Genomic DNA, 26,366 nt, shown 5'->3' on the forward strand with positions numbered 1-26,366 from the left:
GTGCGAAGAGGTAGATGAGGAAAATTACGTAAATGCTGGATGTGTATCCTCTTCAAATCGACCATTTAATGCCCTCAGATTTAGCTGCTGTAGGCCTCTTAATAGCGGACTTGTTAGCTTATTGGGGGAGGGTAAGGCTTGATTAGGAATTCCCCAGCGATGTTAAGGTCCTGTACCATTTTGTCTTCTGGTTTGTCTCCGAAGAGTTGAAGATTAAAATCACCTGCCAGGAGTAAGTACTCTATTTCCCTTTCTTCCATCAATCTTGCCACCTCGTTGACTAATTCTCCCGCACCTTTAAATCTATGCTTGGGATGTAGATATGTGTTTATAATATGCAGTTGTTGGGCAACCTGGTTTATTTTGATCATTATTACTATTGCCTGTATGGCGCTTGGAGGTGTAATTTATGCCTTTATTGCTTCCATTATTCCTCTGGTAAGTATTGAAGCTAGCGATGCCAGGCCTCCTGAGCTGTGACCATAGCACGAGTTTCTTATGGCTGGATGGATTTGAGTTGAGTTTCCTTGAAGAGAGAACTCTTTCTCCTCCCAGGTTTCTTGGAATCAGGTCGAAAGATTTTAGATGGTTTAGTGTGTCTGGGTTGTCTAGTTTACTGGTTAGACCGTTTATGTTCCAAATACATATTTGGAGCGAGGGGGGTGGGGCCGCAGGGGATGATGCGGTGGGAAGTGGCAGAATGCCAAAGCCCAGAGAAATAGGAGCAATAGTTAAAGCAATAAGAGTGAAATACAGTGAATAGCAGTTGAAAGCAAGACGAGTGAAATACAGTGAATAGCGAAATGATTAAAAAACAGCAGACATAGAAAATAGAGGCAGAGGATTGGCGTGAACTCGCAGCGGCAGCGAGGGCAGGAACACGAGCACACCCAGGTGGAGCTGTGCAGCGTGGGGAAAGACCTGTCTGAACCAAGGTCAAGGGTCACCTTGGGAGGATTGCCGGCACTTAATAGGGAGGCTTAATGATTTTATCTCCTTCTTACCATATATGCTCAATGATGGGAACTGCACGGACAGACTTTCTGTTTTGATACTTAAAATAATATCAGAAACAGTCAGACGGCTTAACAGGCAGGGGTAGGTGGAAACATTTTGCCGCTCTGTCCATAACAGCATGAAAGCCCCCAATACCCTCAGGAGGAGAATCAATTGCTTGAGGAGCTGGCGGAGAAGATGTCAGAATTAGGTAGTCTTCCCACTCATCTATGATAGTAGGCGTCTTAGGGATCTCACCTTACTCAGCGACATCATCATCATCCTGTGGCATCTGATCTTGTGGCACAGATACAGGATCCTGAGCCTCCATCATGAGTATTGAAGGCTCTGCTGAGTCTTGAGCAGGTGGGGGAGACATTTGCTTCTCCAGAGAACCTGCTGCAGCAGGGAAGCAAGTGTGCTAATCCTATAGCATAGCTGTTAAGTCTTGTACTAACGCCATAGGCATTTGAATCATGGGCTCTTGGCGAGGAATCAACACCTATGACCTTTCCATAGGTTGATGGTAGTGTGTGCCATAATATTCATCCTCATCCTCTGAAGATTTTACGTGGAGATGAGAGAGGCTGTGGCCCGGACATATTACTCCAAAAATTAACTAGGTAGAAACCTCTCGCCAACGAGATCGCCGACGAGAACCTGAATGTCAAAATTGGGGTGAACTGTAATGAAGAAGGCCTTTTTTGTTGCGGCGCACCAGAGATCTTGGTCGCCAGTGAAACGGACACCGTCGATGTTAAAATAATTGTTGTCAACGACGTAGTAGTCATCGTCGATGCTGTTGATGGCAGAACTATTTTCAATGACGTTGTCATCGTTGACTATGAAGGCACTGTGGATGACGGGAGTGTTGTCGACGGAAGAGACATTGACAGAGGCGAAGGTGTCGTCGAAGGAGGCCTTATCGACAGTGTAGGCGCTGACGGCGAAGAGGTTATCGTCGGCGATGGCCCTTTCTACGTCAATGCTTCTGTGGAAGATGCAAGCGTTAACGTGGAAAGCTGAGGTGCCAAATCCACCTAACCATCGACGATGTCTTTTTCGACGACCAGGAGGTCTTGACTGACTCTGACTGAGTCTTAGGCTGTTTTGAGGCAGTTTTTGGGGCCGTTTTTGAGGCAGCTTTCCCCACTGATTTCTCCTCAGAAGGGAATGGCAGCTTACCTTTTTTAGAGGCAGTAAGCGGAGACTCGCGATGGGTCTTTTTTGAAGATTTCTTGTGTCTCTCAGGGGATTCCTCAGATCTGTCCCTTTTCTTTGCCAGATGGACTGACGTCTGGGAACTAATACTGCCTTCTTCATTAGACTCCACAGAGGTCTTTGATTTCAGCCTTTCTAGACAAATAAGTAATCTGCCTTCCCTTTTAAGGTTTTGGAGGAAAAAGTCCTGCAGATCCTACAGTTCTTTACTTTATGAAAAGGGTACAAGCAATAGATACAAACCTTGTGGGGATCTTCAAAATGTAGCCTTTTCTTCCCACATGACCCTCAAGGCCTGAATAGTCCTTTTTTAGAATTATCAGACATCATGTACTCGCAACTTCCACTGGAAAAGAAAGAAAACTGAGCAGTGCTCAGGGAGACTCCCGGTCACAACGACGTGAGGTAAAAAATCTGAGGGACTTGCCTCTCTGTGGAGTGTTCTAGAGGGTGCTAGAGTTTGATTGGCAGTGTTTCAACTTTGGTTTTCTTTTACAAAAGGACAGGGAGGGCTACTGTAATGACTATGCAGTGATTATAGCATAGTATGATATGTATTATTGCTATTATATAGATGTTTATTTTTACCGTGAGTCTCCCACCTCGAAAGGGTGAATGATTCAAGCATGTGAATCTACGAAAGATCCAATACTGGATAAATTAACTCTCCCCTCTATACTCAACATCACTGTGTTTAACCTTGCGAAAGGTTCCTCTAATGAAATCTACAAGATACAGGAGACCAACAGGCAATTTTAGAACAGAGATTCCTCACTAATACAATCAAAGAGGTCCTGTCCGCTGTCACCCAGCATAGAGGCCACCCAGGTACACTAGGTATCTGGGGTGAGGACTGAAGGATGACGCATGCAACCAGTGGTTCTAGTGGGTGAGAGTCCTTTTGAAAAATCGGGTACATTCCCCAACAGGTTGATGAAAGCTTGAATAATTCTAGACTGAGTTCTCTCCTCTTTGCTTATAGGAGTAATAATTGTGGCATTACTTAGGGGTCTAAAACTTGAGCAGTCATGTTTAATGACCTGGCTGAAGGCAAGCCAGCTTTACAATTTCCTTAGGTGGGTGATAGTGCGTTCTAAAGGTGGTAGATATGGCTGAGAAAGAACAGCCTAGAGTCTGGTTTTGTTGAAATGCTCAATTTACTGGCATGTTAATCTGCAGCGTTGATTTGGAATGTAGACTGCATCTACAGCCGTGGGTCTGATTTTTTAGGGGCTGGAAACTTGGTTCGATTACCTGGAGTGCTTGGTGTATTAGGTACAATAGCTTTAATGCAATCCTTTGAGAAGGTGGAATCCTTTACACAGTCAAAATAACTTTAGTATGTGATCCAAGGGTTTATGATGCAAGAGCAGGTTTGCAGCTGAATTTTACACCTTTTAAATTGCCTTTGAAGAAGAATTTTGGTGCTCTGAGATGCGTTATTCAGGCATGAAAGAAATATATGCAACTATGGATTGAAAGATGTGAGGCATCCCAATTGAAGGAACTTCCAAATTTAAGCTCACGTGGGGGATTTCACTATGTCATCTATTTGGGGGTTCAAGAGTACGGACTACATTTGGGATGTGACATAGCATTCCATGCGTCTGTTGCAGGGGTGCTGGTTGTAGATATGCAGGCCAGGCCTGAATGTCTTGTGTCAGTCCACATTTTCTACGTCTGGGTATTTCTGTCTTATTCAAGTTGAGACTAAAAGGAATAAGAGTCATGCAGTAGGTGAGCAAGGAAGGTGTCAGCATCGATGATGTAATGTCATTAAGGTCCTGGTACATGAGGATCCCTGCACTGTTTTGAGTAATTGAAGCAGGTAAGACCAAAGGATTGAATCAATGCAGGAAGAGAGCAGAAGTGGATATTGGAAGAGAAACTGGGAAAAGGTTACACCCAAGCTGGTAAGATTTGGAGGTGTATGATGTTAGGAACATTAACTATAGTTCACCAAGAAGGGGCTATCAAATGAAAGAATTTTTCATAAATACTCACACTCTGAAGCCTGGTCAGTTTTACTGGGTGATGCAGATAAGAGTCTAGTGGAATCAGCGCGGCTGATTCCTTGGAGTCTGCTTGTGTTTTGACCTTGTCCATACTAATAGCTAGGATTATGTCCCTAAGTAGCGGCAGAAGCTCGCCTGCATAATTATTGTTTTTAAATGAATTACAGCATAGAGCGTAGACTGCATTTTTATTGGTTTGCAGAAAAATGATTCATCCTTCTACTCTTGGTCTGTACTGCCCAGACCAGCTTCCAATAGAGTAAGCTTAATGAATTAGCATTTGATCTAATTTGGCATAGCATCAATAGCAAGGAAAAAGTATAATGTCTGCTGCAAAGCACTTAATAAATCTGCTGCTTGATTATTAGTAATAACTGATTATTCTGACAAGGGAGATAATGCTTTTAGGATGATTGGTTTTGTTTGTTGTAATTTGCAGGTCTCGTTCAATGCATATGCTGTTCAATTGTATCTTTGTACTTAGAAGAGAGTGTAGTTGTTGTTCTTTCAGAGGTGTAGAAGCCAGGGAATGTCAAAGTATGCCAGACAGTACCATTTAATACGGGCTAATTGTTGGGCCCCTACCTATGATATTCATGATCTGATACTAAATGTCAGATCATAGTGTAGGCATTTGCAATATTTCAATTGAATATGACCACAGTAAGTGGTCAAGTTTTCGGTGAGCTGCGGAACATAGGATGGAACCCACTGTAGCAGGCTTAATTACTGAAATAGTGCTATAGAGACGAAAAAGGATTTGGTAGGTAGAAGACAGAACACACCCAAAGATCACACCCTAATCAGGTGTGGTTTAGTGTACATGAAGGCAGGTGGAAGCCCCATAGTTTGTGAATGCCAAGATGGAGAATTGGGTGAGATGAAAATTATGTTTCACAGATATCTTGATGTTTGCTCTGTCGAATCCAGATGTCCAGTGGCATGCTCAGGCTTGTGTCCAGGGAGGCAGTTGGCACATCTAGTTTCTGTTAACAATAGGTCAGGTTGTTGGGTGGCATGAGGAGACTCTTTGTTCTAAGGGACCAAAGCTGGGAAAAGGAAGAAGGAGGGTTGAAAAATGTGCACACCGGCTGCATTTCAGTGCAGGTTTCGTAGTCAGCTGGCATGATGAATGCTTTTTCCTTCAATAAATCATACATTTTGGGTTCCCAGGCTTTAATGTAACTGAGTTGTGAAATGAACGGTTACACATTCTCTCTGTTGTTGATACTTTGTAAAATGTTGCTCAGCCAAAGCAAAGTCACACTGGGATTGATTGCACTCAATCTTTTGTCAGGTGTGGAAAACAGGAGAGAACAGACATCTACAGGACACTGGCACTCTCTATTTGAGTTCCCAAAAGTATACAAGGCATCCATTGTTCGCTACAAAAGAAAGTTAGACATATTTCTAGACTAATATCAGATGTAAATCCCATGGTAGACACAGCACTGGTCCATTTAATTAGCCTCCAGAAACTGGACTCTTAAGGGGAAGACTCAATATAACTAAATGAAGTTTACCAATGGAAAAAGAAAAAAGTGTGAGTAAGAGTAAAAAAGAGCTTTATGCACTATGGTGTTAATCTGTCTATATTATTCACAAATTTAACAGGTTCGATCGACTCACAGAATAATTATAAAACACTAAGGTCAAAAGATTAATGCATGGGAAGCTTTTTATATATACACACTGCATCTTTATGTCTCAATTCTTCTAAGCATCTAACAAACAAGGATTTATAATGTCTTTCCATGTTGTCTGTACCATACACTGAAGAAACAATACTGGATGTATGCGATACAATATTTTCTATTATCACCTGAATAAAAAGAATCAGTCATACATATAAGTGGCTAAATGCCAAAGAAGCTATATTTAAAACATACTGCTGGAGTAAATATTCATAACTAGTAATTGTCGAAAGGCTAAGCTTTCCTTTAGCAGACTTCAATAGACAGATTTAATCCTACTGGACCCCCACCAAGTTCTGACATTCAATGAGATAAGTGGACCAACGCCTGGTGACTTCTGGCACTTCGATTTACCTAACCTAGCTCAAGGAGACAAATGACTCCCATTCTTCAAATCATACGTGCTCTTGAACACGTAGTAGGTCAGATATATTGCTAGGCTATTCATTTTGAAGGACATGTTAAGCAAATGGTTCCAAACATCACTAATCAATGGCACAGAGAATGGACTGAAGGAACTTGCATACATGCCCAGTCTATTGAACCCTGCCTAATTCCCATCCTAACTGTATACAAATGAAGGTATTGGATCCTACTACTAATCAGCCTGGATCTCAACAATTGAAAAACAGAACAAAATAGCTGATCAGGATTATTTCAAGAGACTTCAAGGTCCACACAGCCAGACCGTACTGCGTAGCCAATGGTTATATATTTCCAAACAAATTTATTGTATTTTAGAATCAATTTGCATTAGTTCATCAGAACACATGACATCAAAGGGACTTTCTATCAAAACAGTCAGTTCAAAAACATGCAAGAATATGTACAATATATACAAATACACAGACATTTAAGGTGAATACTCGAGATTTAGGTGACACCAACGAAAACACTTGAAACAAATTACATTGCAAAGTAATTACGACATGAGCAACCTTTACAGAAAAAACACAGTTTATAAGTGAAAAGAGCCAGTCCTTTGACTAGAAAACCAGTGGACAGGCGGATCTAGAATGGATTTGCCTGCCTGTCTCACAACACCTGTGGTAGGAAATTTTATAGATTGACAGAAAGGGGCCACACAAGTGGTATTAGTTAATCCCTAGCTGCACCCTTCTTTCTTGACACAGGCTGGAAGTCAACGCGTTTCGAACCGTGATAAGTATAGGTTCTCCTCAGGACAGGGACTGGGTGAGAGTTTGCCAGAAAAAAGAATTAAGGAATGGTGTCACAAACTATATATGTTGCTTGTATTGTCATACTAAGAGAGTCCTCTCTGTCTCTCTACCCAGGGGTAACAAGAAATTTACCTTATCAGCCAACACAGAGGCTGCACGAGGTAAAGTAGATTTAACATCAGGTAAGTGTTCTGAAAAGGCAAGAGTGAAGGCAATCAGAACTGTAGGGTACATGATAGACATATTGGCACAGACACGGGATTGGGGGGGGAACCAAGTACCTGTATGCGGTATCAAAGATGTCTGGATACAGAGCGCCCAGGATGCGGTGCGCGATACAAGGGGAGACTCACATGATCGTTTTCTTTGTTTGAGAAGGCTGGGGGGCAAAGCAAACAAAAGAGGGATGACCCTTTGAAGGGCAGTTGGAATGTGACACGAAAGGTTAATGTTACAGGAAGTCATGTATCGCACAAGCAGGACGTCTCCTACCTGTACCCAAATTATGCTCGTATGGAAACGGCCGAGCCGCGGAGAAATCCGGGCAGCGGGGCGGGAATCAAACTGCCGCGTACCTCTGTGGAAAAGCGGAGACCAACACAGAACAATTAGGATGCGTTTCACATATTGCACCGAGAAATCAGGGCAGCCAAGAAGCTACTTACTTGGAGCCCTCGAGGGAAGGAGTCTGTTGTTGGTCGCGTCTGGAAACAAAGTCACAGAGTGAGCCTCTCGCTCGTAGATCAAACGACTTACTGCAGGGAGGGCGTAACAATAGAAAACGGACTGTGTATCAGTCCTGAGAATCATGGTACTCGTAGTTCCATGTATCTGGTAGGTAAAGAAAGGGGGGCGCGAAGGGGTTATTAAATGACAAACCATGTCTGAATCGCTATGTTACTTCCAGTGCATGAACCTATATCTGAAACTTGACACTTCGTCAGAGTGGGCATGTCTGAGGGAAAAAATTACACACAACATCACACTGTATTGACATATATCCAGAACTCGGACAATTATTACATAGAATCCAAATTGTTCCCAGTGCATGAACCTATATCTGAAACTTGACACGTATTAGAACATAGAGTCCTTTTCATAAGTGACTCATTGCGTGTCGGTCCCACCTAGAACCGTTAATATGAGCCAAGGTTGTACCCTGCAATGAAATCCTGTGTTATAAGGCATATCCCTGATTAAAAAGCGCTGTGCCGCCAGTACCCATTATAGGTATTGCTCAAAACCATACACAAGTCCGATGCCACCATTAGTTGCGAAATGAAAGTGACAGTAGTACAGGCAAGAAAATATAGCCAAAAGTTTGCAACAACGTAAGAGAGTGGGGATTGGTATTTAGGACCACCCAGACTGAAGGGGAGAAATCAGCAGCAACAGCACAGCTCAAACATAGAGCCGCCAGAGCGGGCTGAAGAGAAAACTAAAAACAGGCTTCGGAAGGAACTAGAATCCTAAGTTAGAGAGTTCGGACATTTCGTTGAGGCCAGAGTTCGATGTATCAAATTTTAGGATAAGATACGCTTCCTTTTGGGAAAGGCGTGCGTCTGGATCTCCACTGCCACCTCGAATCACTGCCAGCACAGTCCATCTCATGTCATTTACCGAATGTTTGTATTGTAAGAAATGAGAGACCAAAGGTGCCGTTAAGTTCTTATTGTTTATTCGGGACCTGTGTTGTATGATTCTTTGACGAACCTCCTGCGTGGTCTTCCCAATGTACAGCTTTTTACAGGGACATTGAATCGCATACACAGTGTATTTAGTCTTGCAATTGGTATGTTCATCATGGCGCCAAAATTTGTTGCCGTCAGTGAAAAGGGAACCTTCCATTGTGATGTCACAGACAGTGCAAGTCCCGCATTTACGATGTCCCTTCCCATCCTAAACATTACACAATCTCGCCATGGAGAGAACAATACTGCTATTGGCATACATGAACTGACTAGTTAGCACTAAAAGGATATGACTGTGCAGAGACCACTCAAAGGATAATTCCAGTCAGGATAGCATACCCAATCTTCCCTGTATGCTTGGACAGACATCAACCCCAAACAAGTGACTAAGCAATAAAGAAGCCTCCCGAATACACTGACCAATTGTCCACAGCATTTATACATCAGGGACAATGGGTAAGACTAATATACTTCCAGACCAGCGTCCAAGAAGGTCAAAAATGGTATGGTAGCAACTACTTCTGGACAGCTTTTAGCATTGTTTCAAATAGCTGTGCTGTGAGGATGCACAAGAAATAATGATAGAGATGGAAACACAACCAGTCATGTACAGCACTGTGCTGGTCCTAAGCACAGATCACCAGGACAAAAGAGGCAACCGCTCACATGCAATGTATAGCTGTCTATATCAACTTGCTTTTCACTCTCAGTTCTGTCTTTAGATCGTTTGGGGACTAAATGTGTTTTTTCACATCATCCATCTGTTCAAACCCTCGATCATCAAGAAGTTATATTGCTACAGATTCTACATGAACAAGGGAGGATACTGCTGAGATTACACCCAGCAACTTAGAACAGAGTAAGTGCATCTCAGTCATCAAGAGAAGTACAGTATTTCGGTATTAACCTACCTGATGCCTGCTCCAAGTCAGAAATATCACTGATACTTTCAATCGGATTTTCGCCTTCAGAAAGGCTTCTGTTAGCCTGAACAGTTTTAGTTACTGGGTGGCCTGTTTCTTGTTTTTCTGAAAATGATAAAAATCCACAAACATCTTTCATTATTTCCATTCTATCTACAATTAACTTGAGCAAAGGTTCAGGTATCAGACCATAAATGGTTACATAGGAAAATATTTGTACAATTTCACACCTAAAATGCTATGCATTTTACAGAACACATACACTTACCTGGATCCAGTGACCAGTGAGTTGAAGTACTAGAAAGGGGGTCACCCTGGAGAGGCGAAGGGGATTGGGTCAAGGGGGCGTGGAGAACCTCAGAGTGGTGTGGGTTTGAACAGTATGCAGAGCAGTCCTCTCAGTGGATATCAACAAAGATTAATCGGCGGGTATGATGAGTCTCGCCATCCGTCAATAGAAGCATCCTAAGATAGCAAGGGCAGGTCAGTTCTCATTAGTCTTGGGCCAGAAAGTGGATGCATGAGCATCACAATCTATCGAAGTGTGGCATCTTGCATTCTACAGAGGCAGAGAGCTTTTCAATAGACACAATGTCCCATAGTTTGTGTAGCCAGTCTGAGTGGACTGGAGTGGTGTTTGTGCCCCATTTAGATGTGATGACTAGCTTTGTGGTGCAGAGAGCCATTGTCATGGCTACCCCTGATCGGATCGAAGTGGATATGTCAGTTGGTTGGGGAGACAAAGGAGAGTGTAGCTGGAGAAATGAGGGCTATCCGTTTAAAAAATGTCATCAGTATCTTTAAGCACTTCCTCCCAATATTGCTTGAGCTTAGGGCATCTCCAGAGGAGAGGTGAGAGTGTTCCTGTTTGGCCACAATTCCGCCAGCCCATTCCTTGAAGGTGAAGGAGCATTCTAGCTCAGATTCCTAACACAGTTGAGCCGGTGATTTGCTAGTTTCTGACACGACGTTCAGAAAGTTTTAGATATCACAGAGCAGGCATTTATCCTCAGCTTTAGTGCTCAGACATTATTCAAATTTCGACAGCACTCTGAAAGTCTGCAGGCGAATAGAGGGTTGAGGTACCCAGTGTCCGGCTTACATGTAGTGCCAATATTCAGTCCTAGGTAGGTCATGAGGTATAGAAATGTAATTCTCTGCATCTTGTACTCCCCAAAAGGCTTTCCCATTTACAGTGCTTTGATTTAAATACCATAGTTTCAAGCAGCCACACACCTAACAGAGGACCACTTACTATAGCCTTTGAGTCCAACGTAGCGGGCTCTACCGGCCATCAAAGGCCCGCTCCAGTGTTAAAGGCCTGAAAGCGAGGACCTTTAACAAGGGAGCAGGCCTTTAATGGCTGGTCGAGCCTGCTACGGAGGGCTAAAAGGCTATTAGAACATCCCGTCCCTAGAGAGCAGAATGTACTAATTTGTAAAAACAAAGGCCTCTCGTAGCCCGAGGGGGTTTAAATACCCTCGGGCTCCGAGAGGCCTTTGTTCACAGCAACAGCTATGAAATGAAAAAAACAGTTGAAAGTTGCTCTTCCGGCTTCTACCAGCCACTAGAAGCCCAGAGCACTCAGCTGTCTTTAATGGGGCACTCAACATTTCAATGTTCAAATATGGAGTAAGGACACTTGTATTTACAGGATTCAATTCAGTTACATGTTCCGAACCACAAAAGAAGCCCTTGCTGTTGGATTACAATAGTGAATGTAGGTGGGTTTTGGGACTCTGCAAAAAAGCAACTGATACCATATGTTGACGCTTGATATCAATTGCTGGAGTTGGGAAGCACGGAAAGGAGTACTCAAGTCACGAGTAGGAAAGAATACGTTCCTCCAGGTGAATTTGTACAGGGTTCCAAACTTGGTGATGGAATGTGGGTTGAAAGTGTCTGACCCTAGGGATGAGAATCTACATGAGGGCAAGAGAACAGGGTATGAACCAGTCAGGACACTTGCAGTAGGGAAAATGGCTCAATATTGACACTACACAATACCATAAACAGCAATCATGTACCACATAAACACTTGCAACAATGGAATATAATATCTCTGTAGAACTGTGTAGAGGAAAGACTGTCCATGCAACAGGTTATTGGGGTGTTCCACCACTACAGAGAACGGCAAGTGCTGCAGCTGATCAACACTAGATCGTCCTAATGACCCTCCGCCTAAGACCACTGTTGTGCTAAGCATTCCTGCAAAGGACGCATGTGGTACTATGGCAATGCAGGATGCCATCATGCCTACGAGTCGCATGACTGTTTTGACCCCGAGATGTTGATTTGGTTGAAAAAGAGGGAGAAGTGCCTGAAAGGACTGGATCCTAACAGAGTTTGGATAGGCTAAGCCTACCTCTGAGTTGAAAATAGTCCCTAGCAATGGTTGGATCTGGAGGGGCTGGATGTGGAATTTAGTAGTGTTTATAGTAAACCCTGAGCGATGAAGGTCTGTTGCGACCTGTGTGCATTTGTGGTACTGCTGAAGGGAGGCAGTTTTGTTCAGCCAGTCTAGGTATTGAAAATAATGGGCGCCCTCTCTGTGCATGTGTGCCACCACCACAGCAAGGCACTTGGTAAACACCTGGGGCACAGTACTAACCCCAGAGGGGAGAATTAACCTGAGATACTGGCACGTGGCAGTGTGGACAATACTGAAATGGAGTCCGTTCCATCATCGTCGAGGCATGGTGGAGAGACGCTACGGAGAGACAGATGTAGGCCGTGAAGGTCAAGGCCCTGTAGGTGCCGCTGTAGACCAGGACCCTGCTCGAGCAAAGTAATCAAACTTGGACCCGAGAAGGAAACTAAAGGAGATGCAATTGAAGTATAATACAGATGGAGCTGAGGAAACCGTGTGAACCGAAAAGAGCACTGCAACGGTGTTGACCCAGAGCAAAGTTGCACACATTCGAACCCGACAGCCGAAAGAAAATAATCCAACAATGGAGCCGATGACCATGTACATTAACACCAAGAGGAGGAGTCACAGTATCTCGTGACTTGAAAAAACGTTTTCAAAGAAAAACAACTCTCGTGACTTGAAAAAACTTTTTCAAAGAAAAACAACTTGCACACATTCTGGCCCAACTGGGCAGTGTTGGCACTACGCGAAACTCAATGGAGTTGCCTAAAAACTCAGAGGAATTCTGCTCTGCACCCTGCATGCAGCATGATGCAGGCAGCAGACCTGGAGGGTTCCTGACCCCCAGACTGCCACCTGCTTGGCTTACCCGGTGCGTTCTCCACCGTGCTGAGAACCAGTAGTTCAGCAAAAACTCTGATTCCACGGCATGGCGGAGTTTGCCCCTGCCACCCACCCCTAGCAAGGCCACCGTGGCATACCTTGTTCATTCTCTGCCGTGCCCGGGCTGTCCTCCTCCTCGCGGTCTCCTCTTCAGGCTCGCCCGTGCAAAACAAAACCCCTACACTGTACGTCTTGGGAGAACTGTGCATGCATCATTTCCGGAGCATAACCATGGCTTCTTTTCTGAGAAGTTTTAGATAAGGTGAAAGCCTCCTCAGAGATGGATGAGGTGTTGGGATCTTTATGAATTATAGGGTATGACCATACTTTACTATTTTCAGTACCCACTTGTCCAAAGTGATTTTTCTCCATTGGTCGAAATGTAAAGAAAAATTTGCGCCATTGGTGTTGATTGTTGCAGGTGCTGGGGAAGGGTCACTGTTTTCTAGCATTGTCCCTCGTCTGAGGGGGCTGTTTCTTCTGTTTTGCTGTCTGGAGTAAGCAGCAGCTGGATGGGCTCTATAAGATTGCTTTTGTTGATAGCCATTTCTATATTGGTAATTCTGTGGCTGGTATTTCCGATAGTTCGCTTGAAAGGAATATGATTCCCTGCCACAGGCTCCTCGAAAGGGTGTCTTGCTGTAAAGGAGTGTTCCTAAAGCTTTAGCTGTACCTGTATTCTTCTTTTTTTCCTGTAAGGCATCGTCAATGTGTTTGCCAAACAGTGCATCCCCATCGAATAGTATGTCTAAGATCTTACTTTGCACCTAAGGACGAAAGGTGGTAGAATTGAGCCATCCTTGGTGGCGGAGAACTGCTGTTACAGCTAGCTGCCTAAAACCTAACAAAGCCAAATCCATTGATATGTCTATAATTTCCGATGCTGACCTTTCCCCATCAAGCAGAATCTTCCTTGCTTCTTGTTTTTTGTCGTCCAGCAACAAATTGAGGTACGGTGCAACATCAGACCACATTTGGCAGTCGTATCACCCTAGAATTGCTAAGGAATTTGCAGCACGCACTGACGCACCCGCCATGGTGGTGAATCTCTTGCCAATATATTCCAAGTGCCTTCCATCCTTATCGGGTGGCACAGTAATGGGTACCAAAGGTTTTCCAAGATCTCTGCTGCACAGCCTGGGAAATTACTGAATTCGGCTTAGGTTGTCCTAACAGGCATGCAGGTGCATCGTCGGGGGATCGTATTTTTTGTCAGAACACAAAAGCAAACCTCTCTGAAAACAACGTTTTTTATAATAAGAACAAAGAACACAATACACGGGAATTACTTCATTCCGTTTTGTTTTCGATAGATGCTTATAACATGTGATTAGTGACTGTGGTGAACAAAGTGACTAGTGCATTGCATATAGTGACACTTATATACAGATTTATACAGTTGAACCATGGGGGGGGGGGCAGGGGGGGGGCTGGCAGGGGTGCTTCTCTTTTTTTGGAAGGCCAGTATTACAAAGTTAGTATTCCAAGGAAATAGATGGTTAATGTCCAAGGTCCTGGAGGTATCTTGGCCAAGTATGAGCGTCGACGTTTTGACCCTATTGCGCCCCAATTGGTGGTCGCGGCGGGTCTTTATCAAGACAAGGGGTGGGAAGGGCCTGGAAAGGAAGGGAAAGAGGTATCAGAGAGGTGTAGATGATCGTTGTCACAAATGACAGGGGTAAGTAGAAATTACTCACATCTGGGTCTGGTAGGGTGGGAATTAACTCCGGAGGGAAGCCTGTCGGTCAACCTGGATAGAAAATGGAACTGGTTTAAGACCTTATGTACTGAACAGATCAATATTACGAGGTCTAATGGAGCACTTAAAATCAATTAAGGATATGCGATTTTAGAAGTGCCTAGGTGATTTACGCGGAGCGTTAGAAAGCAATTTAGGTTATGCGGTACTGGATGTGCCTAGGTGATTTACAAGTAGTGCCCAGTATTAACCTGTGGGGGTAGGCCATCTAGGTACCCAAATTAATTACACTGGTCAGTAATCTGCGGAGCAGTGGAACCGGCAGGAGGCTAGCTTACCCTTGGTACTGCGAACTATGGTAGTAACGCTGGCGGTCAAAGTGATGTCAGAGCGCCATCCGAGCTGTCAGAGTAGTGCTCAAGCAGAAAGAATGAGCCCGGGAAACTCAGGGACGTTAAGTATGCTCCTTGTTGGGCAACGTGGGTCAGTGATTCTGACGCGCCACGGCTGGCCCAATCAAACTGGGGGCGTAGGACTGGGAGACATGAGGCTCATCTCCTCGAGGACGCATGATACGTCGGTTGCCAAGCAACACAGGAGCGTTAATATGATGCGCCATGACTGGCCCGTGTCATACGTCACGGGGTACTGGTAGAGGCGACCAGCTTAAAACATTTAAAACACGATTTCAAGGTTAGCAATTGCAGAAATTCAAGAATTTCAAATTTACATTTGCAAGAACCAACATTCAGAAATACATCGTCCAAGGGAGATTTCAAAGTTCTAAAAAGTTCATGTTAAGTCCAAATGAACAGTTTTGCAGGAGATTCATATACCAAGGTTACAGTAAGCCCATTTGTTTGGAAATCTCCTCGTGTTCATTTAATCCATGACTCACAGAGTTAAGGGTGTGGATCCATTTACACTCCTTTCTATTCAATGCAGTGGACAAAGAACCCCCTCTATCCAAGTTGACCGACAGGCTTCCCTTCGGAGTTAATTCCCACCCTACCAGACCCAGATGTGAGTAATTTCTACTTACCCCTGTCATTTGTGACGACGATCATCTACACCTCTATGATACCTCTTTCCCTTCCTTTCCAGGCCCTTCCCACCACTTGTCTTGATAAAGACCCGCCGCGACCACCAATTGGGGCACAATAGGGTCGAAACGTCGACACTCATACTTGGCCAAGATACCTCCAGGAACTTGGACATTAACCATCTATTTCCTTGGAATACTAACTTTGTAATACTGGCCTTCCAACAAAAGAAAATCACCCCTGCCCGTACTCCCATGGTTCAACTGTATACATCTGTATATAAGTGTCACTATATGCAATGCACTAGTCACTTTGTTCACCACAGTCACTAATCACATGTTTTAAGCATCTATCGAAACCAAAACGGAATGAAGTAATTCCCGTTTATTGTGTTCTTTGTTTTTATTATAAAAAACTTTGTTTTCAGAGGTTTGCTTTTGTGTTCTGAGCTGTTTCAGCCTTCCTTTAAAGTAATTCTTGCTATCACCCGACAGAACCATTTTTTGTTAATCACGCTTACCCAGGTTCTGAGGGACACAGGGTTACCCCTTTTTGTAAAACATGCACTGAATAGGGATTCTTCATGATTTTATCTCCTTCTTACCAGTATGCTCAATGATGGGAATTGCACGGACAGATTTTCTGTTTTGGTCCTTAAAATAATATAAAAAACAGTCAGACTGCTTAACAGCCATGGATAGATGGAAACAATGTGCCGTTCTCTCCATAATAGCATGAAAGCCCCCAATATCCTCAGGAGGATAATCAATTGCTTGAGGAGCTGGCGGAGAAGGCGTCAGAATTAGGTAGTCTTCCCACTCATCTATGGTAGTAGGCTTCTTAGGGATCTCAACTTCCTCAACGATATCATCATCATCCTGTGGCATCTGATCTTGTGGCACAGATACAGGATCTTGAGCCTCCACCTTGGGTACTAAAGACGCTGCCGAGTCTTGAGCAGGCGGGGGAGACCTTTGCTCCTCCAGAGAACCTGCTGCAGCAGGGAAGGGAGTGTGGTAATCCTGTAGCATAGCTGTTAAGTCCTGTACTAACGCCAAAGGCATTTGAATCATGGGCTCTTGGCGAGAAATCAACACCTGTGACCTTTCCATAGGTTGACGGTAGTGTGTGCCATAATATTCATCCTCTTGAAATTTTACGTGGAATTGAGAAGGGCTGGGGGCCCGACTGAACAACCCATCATCCTCAGATTCCTCCAAAAATTGACTAGGAGGAAAAGGAGAGGTGTAAGAAGGGACTTGGTAGAAACCTTTCAAAGACTGGATCGTCAAAGAGAACCTGGATGTCAAAATTGGGGTGAACTGTAATGAAGAAGGCCTTCTTTTTTCGGCGTCAACGAGATCTTCTTCCCCGGTGAAACAGACACAGTCGATGTTGAATTAACTGTTGTCAATGATGGAGTAGTCATCGTTGATGCTGTCGATGACAGAACTATCGTCAACGAAGTTGTCGTCGTCTACGATGGGAGAGTCGTCAACGGAAGAGATGTTGACAGAGGCGAAGTTGTTGTCGTTGGAGGCCCTGTCGATGGTGTAGACGCTGAGGTTATAGTCGGCGATGGCCCTTTCTTCGTCGATGCTTCTGTGGAAGATGCAAGCGCCGACAAGAAAAGCTGAGGTGCCAATTTCACCTCGACGTCGACTATGTCTTTTTTGACGACAAGGAGGTCTTGACTGACTCTGACTGAGTCTTAGGCTGTTTTGAGGCAGTTTTCAGGGACGTTTTTGAGGCAGCTTTACCCACTGATTTCTCCTCAGAAGCGAATAGCAGCTTATGTTTTTTAGAGGCAGTATGCAGAGACTGACAATGGGTCTTTTTTAAAGATTTTATGTGTCTGTAAGGGGATTCCTCAGGTCTGTCCCTTTTCATTGCCAGATAGACTGACGTCTGGGTACTAATACTGCCTTCCTCATTAGACTCCACAGAGGTCTTTGATTTCAGCCTTTCCAGCCAAGTAAGTAATCTGCCTTCCCTGTCTTTTAAGGTCTTCGATGAAAAAGTCCTGCAGATCATAAAGTCCTTTACTTATGAATAGGGTACAGGCAATAGATAAAATCCTTGAGGGGATCTTGAAAATGTAGCCTTTTCTTCCCACTAGGCCTGAATAATCATTTTTTAGAAGAATCAAACATCATGTACTCACACATTCTACTGGAAGAGAAAGAAAACGTAGCAGAGCTCAGGGCGACTCCCTGTCACAACGACGTGCGTTAGAAAATCTGAGGAACTTGCCTCTCTCTGGAGTGTTCTAGAGGGTGCCAGAGCCTGTTTGGCTGTGTTTCAACTTTGGTTCTTTTTTTACAAAAGGACAGGGATGGGCTACTGCAATGACTATGCAGTGCATTATAGCATATTGTGATATGTATTACTACTAATATATATGTTTATTTTTACAGTGAGACTGCCACCTAGATGGCGTGAATGATTCAAGCATGTGAATCTATGAAAGATCCAATACTGCATACACTAAGACTCTCCTCTTTACTTGAATTTTCCAAATGAACCACTGATGAATTAGCTTTGTAATGGTTGGATATCAAAGGAACACATAATAAGAAGCATGACTGAATTGAACTCACTAATGAACTGACTAAACAATTGGTGTTTAGATTCTGGTAAATGATAAGTAAGGTTCCATATAGAACATTAATCCTGAAGAAAAGAAACTGACCATTTTGGCAACTATATATCGTTGGAACACGTAAACCTAATGATGTGGGAGCACATAAAAACACAATCAACATCACATGCTGTGTTTAACCTTGCCAAAGGTTCCTCTAATAACATCTACAAGATACAGGAGACCAACAGGCAATTTTAGACAGAGATCCCTCACTAATACAATCAAAGAGGTCCATTTTCACACAGCATATAGACCACCCAGGTACACTAGGTATCTGGGGTGAGAACTGAACGATGAAGCATGCAACTAGTGGTTCTAGAGGGTGAGGGTACTTTTGAATAATCGGGAACATTCCCTAACAGGTTGATGGGGAGGCTTGAACAGAATCTAGACTGAGTTTTCTCCTCTTTGCTTATAAGCGTAACAATTGTGGCATCAATTATGGGTCATGAGCAGTCATGTTTAATGACCAAGCTTGCTTTATAATTTCCTTAGCTGGGTGATAGTGCGTTCTAAAGCTCGTAGATTTGGCTGAGAAAGTAGAGCCTAGAGTCTGATTTTGCTGAAATATTCAATTTGCTGGCATGTTAATCTGAAGTGTTGATTTGGAATGGAGACTGCATCTACAGTACTGTGTCGGATTTTTTGGTCTGGAAACCTGGTCCAATTACCTGGAGTGCTTAGTGTATTAGGTGCAATAGTTTTAATGCAATCCTTTGAGAAGGTGGAAGCCAGCACACAGTCAAAATAACTCTAGTATGTGATCCAAGGGTTTATGATGCAAGAGCAGCTTTGCAGCTGACTTTTACACCCTTTAAATTGCCTTTGAAGAAGAATATGCGTTATCCAGGCATGAAATAAATATATGCAACTATGGATTGAAAGAAGTGAGGCATCCCAATTGAAGGAATGTCCAAATTTGAGCTTGTGTGAAAGATTTAACTATGTCATCTATTGGGGGGTTCAAGAGTAAGGCCTCCATTTGGGATGATACATAGCATTTCATGAGTCTATTGCAGGGGTGCTGTTTGTAGATATGCAGGCCAGGCCTGAATGTCTTGTGTCAGTCCACATTTTCTATGTCTGGATAATTCTGTCTTATTCAGGTTGAGACTAAAATGAATAAGGGTCATCCAGTAGGTGAGCAAGGAAGGTGCTATTATTGATGATGCAGTGTCATAAAAGGTCCTGGATCATGAGGATCACTGCACTGTTTTTTGAGTAATTGAAGCAGGTAAGATCAAAAGATTGAATCACTCCAGGAGAGAGCAGAAGTGAATATTAAAGAGAAACTGGGAAAAGGTTACACCCAAGCTGGTATGGTTTGTAGTTGTATGCAGTTAGGAACATTAACTATGGTTCACCAAGAAGGGGCCATCAAATGGAAGACTTTTTCATAAATACTCACACTCTGGATCCTGGTCTGTTGTACTGGGTGATGCAGGAGAGTCTAGTAGAATCAGTGCGGCTGATCCTTTGGAGTCTGCTTGTGTTCTGACCTTGTCCATACTAATAGCTAGGATTCTGTCCCTCAGCAGCGGCAGAAGCTAGTCTGCATCAGAATTGTTGCTAAATGATTAACAGCATAAGAGCGTAGATTGCCTTTTTAGTGGTTTGCTGAAAAATGATTCATCCTTTAGCTCTTGTTCTGGAAATGGCAAGTTAAGTTCTGTCCAGACCAGCTTCCATTGGTGAAGGCTTAATGAATTGGCGTTTGATCTAATCTAGCATAGCAGCAGTAGCTAGAAAAAAGTTTCATTTCTGCTGAAAAGTACTTCATAGATCAAACTTTTTTCAGCTGCTTAAAGCATGGGTCGGCGGGAGAGGAGGAATCTAGATGTTTTTGGTGCTTATTAGTAAGAACAATGATTATTCTGACAGGGGGGAGATGATGCGTTTAGGATGAATGGTTTTGGTTGTTGCAATTTACAAGTCTCGTTCTGCTGTTCAATTGTATCTTTGTACTCAGGAGAGAGTGTAGTTGTTTGATCTTTCACAGAGGTGTAGGCGCCAGGGAATGTCAAAGTATGCCAGAAAGTGCCATTTAATATGGGCTAACTGTTGGGTCTCTACCTATGATATTCATGATCTGATCCTAAATGTCAGATCATACTGTAGGCAATTGAATATGACCACAGCAAGTGGTCAAGTTTTCTGTGAGCTGCAGAGAATAGGAAGAACCCACTGTAGCAGGCTGTCTTAAGTATTGAAATAGTGCTTTAGAAACCACATTGATTTGGTAGGTAGGAGATAGAAGATAGCCAAAGAGCACACCCTAATCAGGTGTTTTTTAGTGTACCTGAACACAGGTGGAAGCCCCATGGTTTGTGAATGCCAAGAGGGAGAATTGGGTGAGATGAAAATTATGTTTCACAGATATCTAGATGTTTGCTCTGCCGAATCAAGATGTCCAGTGGCATGCTTAGGATTGTGTACAGGGAGGCCGTTGGCACACCTTATTTTTGTGAATGATAGGTCAGGTTTTTGGCTGGCATGAGGAGACTGTGTTCCAGGGGACCAAAGCTGGGGAAAGGAAGGTGGAGGGTTGGAAAAGTGGCACACCTGATGCATTTCAGTGAAGGTTTGTTAGTCAGCTGGCATGATGAATGCTTTTTCCTTCAATAAAAATCATACATTTTGGTTTCCCATGCTTCAATGTAACTGAGATGTGAAATGAACAGTTACACATTCTCTCTTTTGTTGATACTTTGTAAAATGTTGCTCAGCAAAAGCAAAATCACACTGGGATTGGTTGCACTCAATCATTTGTCAGGTGTGGAAAATAGGAGCAGAACAATTACAGGACATTGGCAGTCTCCACTAGAATTCCAAAAAGTATACAAGTCATCCATTGTTCTCTACAAAAGAAAGTTCAACATATTTCTAGACTAAAATCAGATGTAAATCCCATGGTAGACACAGCAGTGGTCCATTTAATTAACCTCCTGGAAACTGGACTCTTAAGGATAACACTCAATATAACTAAATGAAGTTTCCCAATGGAAAAAGAAAAAAAAGAGTGAGTAAGAGATAAAGAGAGTTTTATGTTGTATGGTGTTAATCTGTCAAATTTATTCACAAATTTAACAGGATCGATAGACTCACAGAATAATTATAAACCACCAAGTTCAAAAGATTAATACATGGGAAGCTTTTTATATAAATACACTGTTACTTTATGTCTTAATTCTTCTAAGCATCTAACAAACAAGGATTTATAAAGGCTTTCTATTGTTGCCTGTACCATACACTGATGAAACAATACTGGATGTATGCGAAACAATATTTTCTGTTATCACCTGAATAAAAATAATCAGTCATATGTATAAGTGGCTAAATGCCTAAGAAGCTACATTTGAAACCTAATGCTGGAGCAAATATTCATAACGAGTAATTGCCTAAAGTCTAAGCTTTCCTTTAGCAGACTCCAATAGACAGATTTAATCCTACTCGACCCCCACCAATTTCTGACATTCAAGGAGATAAGTGGACCAACGCCTGGTGACTCCTGGCACTTCGATTTACCTAACCTAGCTCAAGGAGACAAATGTCTCCCATTCTTCAAATCATACGTGCTCTTGAACACGTAGTAGGTCAGATATATTGCTGGGCTATTCATTTTGAAGGACAGATTGAGAAAATGATTCGCAAACATCACCAATCAATGGCACAGAGAATGGACTGAAGGGACTTGCAGGTATGCCCAGTCTATTGAACCCTGCCTAATTACCATCCTAAACAGCACAAAATCTCTGCCATGGAGAGAACAATACTGCTATTTTCATAAATGAACTGACTAGTTAGCACTACAAGGACATGACTGTGAAGAGATCACTCAAAGGATAATTACTGTCATGATAGTATACCCAATCTTACCTGTATGCTTGGACGGACATTAACCCCAAACAAGTGACTAAGCAATAATGAAGCCCCCCGAATACACTGACCAATTGTCCAAGGCATTTATACATCAGTGACAATGGGTACCACTAATCTGCCTCCAGACCAGAGTCCAAAAAGGTCAAAAATTGTATGGTAGCAGCTACTTCTGGATCGATTCCAGCATTGCTTCAAAGAGCTGTGCTATGGAGATGGAGATGCCCAATAAATATTTAGTGAGATGGAAACACAACCAGTCATATACAGCAATGTGCTGGTCCCAAGAACAGACTACCTAGACAAAGGAGGCAGCCCTCACATGCAATGTGTAGCAGTCTGTGGCAACTGGCCTTTCACTTTCAGTTCAGTCTCTAAATCGTTTGGTGACTAAATGTGTTTTTTCACATCATCCATCTGTTCAAACCCTCGTTCATCAAGAAGTCATTTTGCTACAGATTCTTTATGAACATGGGAGGCTACTGCTGAGAGTAAACTCAGCAACGTAGAACATATTAAGTGCATCTAAAGTCATCAAGAGAAGTACAGTATTTTGGTATTAACCTACCTAGTGACTGCTCCAATTCAGAAACATCACTGATACTTTCAATTGGATTTTCGCCTTCAGAAAGACTTCTGTTACTCTGAACAACAGTTTTAGGCACTGGGTGGACTGTTTCTTGTTTTTCTGAATATGATAAAAAGCAACAGACATCTTTCATTATTTCCATTCTATCTACAATTAACTTGAGCAAAGGAACGGGTATCAGACCATAATGGTTACATATGAAAATAATTGTACAATTTCACACCTAAAATGCTAATAAGGAAATGGGTAATGTACCTCCCACTGGTGCAATTCAAAAGGTATAATTAAAGTGAATGAGGAATCAGTCCTATTTTTATTTGAGGTATGAAAATCAATGGATCAAATTTCCTTTATTGGCAATTTATGGAACACATACACTTACCTGGATCCAGTGACTGGTAAGGTGAGGTACTAGAAAGGGGGTCACCATAGAGAGGCGGAGGGTATTGGGTCATGGGGGTGTGGGGAATCTCAGAGTGGTGTGGGTTTGGCCAGTATGCGAAGCAGTCTACTCAGTGGATATGAACAAAGTCTAATCAGCGAGTATAATGAGTCTCGCCATCCGTCAATAGAAGCACCCTAAGATACCAGGGGCAGGTAAGTTCTCAATAGTCTTGGGCTAGAAAGTGGATGCATGAGCCTCACATTTATCGAAGTGTGGCATCTTGCATTCTACAGAGGCAGAGAGCTTTTTCCATTGCAACAATTCCCCATAGTTTGGGTAGCCAGTCTGAGTAGACTGGAGTGGTGTTCGTGTCCCATTTAGATGTGATGACTAGCCGTGCGGAGCAGAGAAACATTGTCATGGCTTTCCCCCGATTGGATCGAAGTGGATTATTCAGTTGGTTGGGGAGTCCCAGGAGGGTGTAGCTGGAGAAATGAGGGCTATCCATTTAAAAAAAAATCATCAGTATCTTTAAGCACTTCCTCCCGATATCGATTGAGCTGTGGGCATCTCCAGAGGAGATGTGAGAGTGTTGCTATTTGGCCACAGTTCCGTCAGCCCATTCTTTGAATGTGAAGGAGAGTTCTAGCTCAGATTCCCAACACAGTTGAGCTGGTGATTTGCTAGTTTCTGAAAAGGTATTCAGAAAGTTTTAGATTTGAGAGAGCAGGTATTTTTCGTATGCCTTAGTGATCAGACATTATTTACATTTCGTCAGCACTCTGGAAGTGTGCAGGCGAATAGAGGGTTGAGTTACCCAGTGTCTGGATGTTGATTTGGTTGAAAAAGAGGGCTAAGTGCCTGAAAGGACTGGATCCTAACAGAGTTTGGATAGGCTAAGCTTACCACTGAGTTGAGAATAGTCCCTAACTACGGTTGGATCTGGAGGAGTTGGATGTGAAATTTAGTGGCGTTAATGGTAAACCCTAATCAATGAAGGTCTTTTGCGACCTGTGTGCGTTTGTGGTACTGCTGGAGGGTGGCAGTTTGGATCAGCCAGTCTAGGTATGGAAAAACATGGACGCCCTCTCTGTGCAGGTGTGCAGCCACCACAGCAAGGCATTTGGTAAACACTTGGGGCGCAGTAGTAACCCCAGAGGGAAGCACTTTGAATTAACCTGAGATACTGGCACATGGCAGTGAGGACAATACCGAAATGGCATCCGTTCCATCACTGTCGAGGCATGGTGGAGAGACACTACGGAGAAACAAGTGTAGGCCCTGAAGGTCAAGGCCCTATAGGTGCCGCTGTAGACCAGGACCCCGCTCAAGCAAAGTAATCAAACTTGGACCGCAGAAGGAAACTGAAGGAGATGTAATTGAAGTATAATACAGATGGAGCAGAGGAAACCGTGTGAACCGAAAAGAGCACTGCAACGGTGTTGGCCCAGAGCAAAGGTGCACACATTCGAACCCGACAGCCGAAAGAAAACAATCTAACAATGGAGTCGATGGCCATGTACATTATCACCAAGAGGAGGAGTCACAGTACCTCGTGACTCGAAAAACTTTTTCAAAGAAAAACAACTTGCACACATCCGGGCCCAACTGGGCAGAGTTGGCACCACGTGGAACTCCAAGGAGTTGCCAAAAAACTCAGTGGAATTCCGCTCCGCCCCCTGCATGCAGCATGAAGCAGGCAGCCGACACGTAGCGGAGTTTGCCCATACCACCCACTACTAGCAAGGCCACCGCGGCATACCTTGCGCGTTCTCTGCTGTGCCCGGGCTATCCGCCTCCTCCTGGCGGTCTCCTCTCCAGGCTCCTCCATGCAATACAAAACCCCGACACTGTACGTCATGGGAGAACTGCGCATGCATTCATTTTCAGAGTATAACCATGTCTTCTTTTCTGAGATGCTTTAGATGAGGTGGAAGCCTCTTCAGAGGTGGATGAGATGGTGGGATCTTTATGAATTCTAGGGTATGAGAATACTTTACTATGTCTAGGACCCACTTGTCCAAAATGATTTTTCTCCATTAGGCAAAATGTAAAGAAATATTTGCCGCACTGGGGTTAATGCGTGGCCGAATTGTTGCAGGTGCTGGGGAGGTGTCACTGTTTTCTAGCATTGTCCCTGGTCTGAAGGGGCTGCTTTCTTGTGTTTTGCTGTGTGGAGTAAGCAGCAGCTGGAGGGGCTCTATAAGATTGCTGTTGTTGATAGCCATATCTATATTGGTAAGTCTGTGGATGGTATTTCTGATAGCATCCTTGAAAGGAATATGATCTTCTGGCACAGGCGCCTCAAAAGAGTGTCTTCCTATACTGGAGTGTTCCTAAAGCTTTAGGTGTATCTGCATTCTTCTTAATTTCCTGTAAGGCATTGTCAATGTATTTGCCAAACAGGGCGTCCCCATCGAATGCAATGTCTAAGATCTTACTTTGCACCTCAGGACGAAAGGTGGTAGACTGGAGCCATCCTTGGTGGCAGAGAACTGCTGTTTCAGCTATTGTCTAAAACCTAAAGCCAAATCCATAGATAAGTCTATAATTTCTGATGCTGATCTTTCCCCTCCAAGCAGAATCTTCCTTGCTTCTTGTTTTTTGTCGTCCAGCAACAAATTGAGGTACGGTGCAACATCAGACCACATTTGGCGGTCGTATCTCCCTAGAATTGCTAAGGAATTTGCAGCACGCACTGACGAACCTGCCATAGTGGTGAATCTCTTGCCAATATTGACCCAGCGTCTTCCATCATTATTTGGTGGCGCAGTAATGAGTACCAAAGTTTTTCCGAGATCTCCGCTGCACAGCCTGGGAAATGACTGAATCCAGCTTAGATTGTCCTACCAGGCATGCAGGTGCATCGTTGGAGAGTTTGTATTTGTAGTCAATTCTTGAGAGGATTCCGGCACTGAATAGGGATTCTTCATGATTTTATCTCCTTCTTAACAGATATGCTCAAAGATGGGAATTGCACAGATAGATTTTCTGTTTTGGTCCTTAAAATAATATAAGAAACAGTCAGACTACTTAACAGGCATGGGTAGGTGGAAATCATTTGCCACTCTGTCCATAATAGCATAAAAGCCACCAATATCCTCAGGAGGAGAATCAATTGCTTGAGGAGCTGGTGGAGAAGGCGTCAGAATT

General features: G+C 43.4%; 1 protein-coding gene across 3 annotated transcripts in view; it reads right to left on the reverse strand.

The window, feature by feature from the left end:
• The window catches only part of KIZ (kizuna centrosomal protein), an 880,037-nt gene that overhangs the window by 272,374 nt on the left and 581,297 nt on the right, over nt 1-26,366 (reverse strand). For 2 of the 3 annotated variants that reach the window (XM_086927508.1, XM_086927509.1), the window contains 2 exons: nt 22,808-22,927; nt 9,710-9,826 (listed from right to left, as the gene is read on the reverse strand). In XM_086927508.1, coding sequence (XP_086783634.1) covers nt 9,710-9,826; nt 22,808-22,927 — 237 coding nt within the window. The remainder of the gene's footprint in view (nt 1-9,709; nt 9,827-22,807; nt 22,928-26,366) is intronic. The other variant, XM_086927510.1, reaches the window with a different exon arrangement.

This window comes from Lissotriton vulgaris, chromosome 6, assembly GCF_964263255.1.
Source record: "Lissotriton vulgaris chromosome 6, aLisVul1.2, whole genome shotgun sequence".
Taxonomy (NCBI): domain Eukaryota; kingdom Metazoa; phylum Chordata; class Amphibia; order Caudata; family Salamandridae; genus Lissotriton; species Lissotriton vulgaris.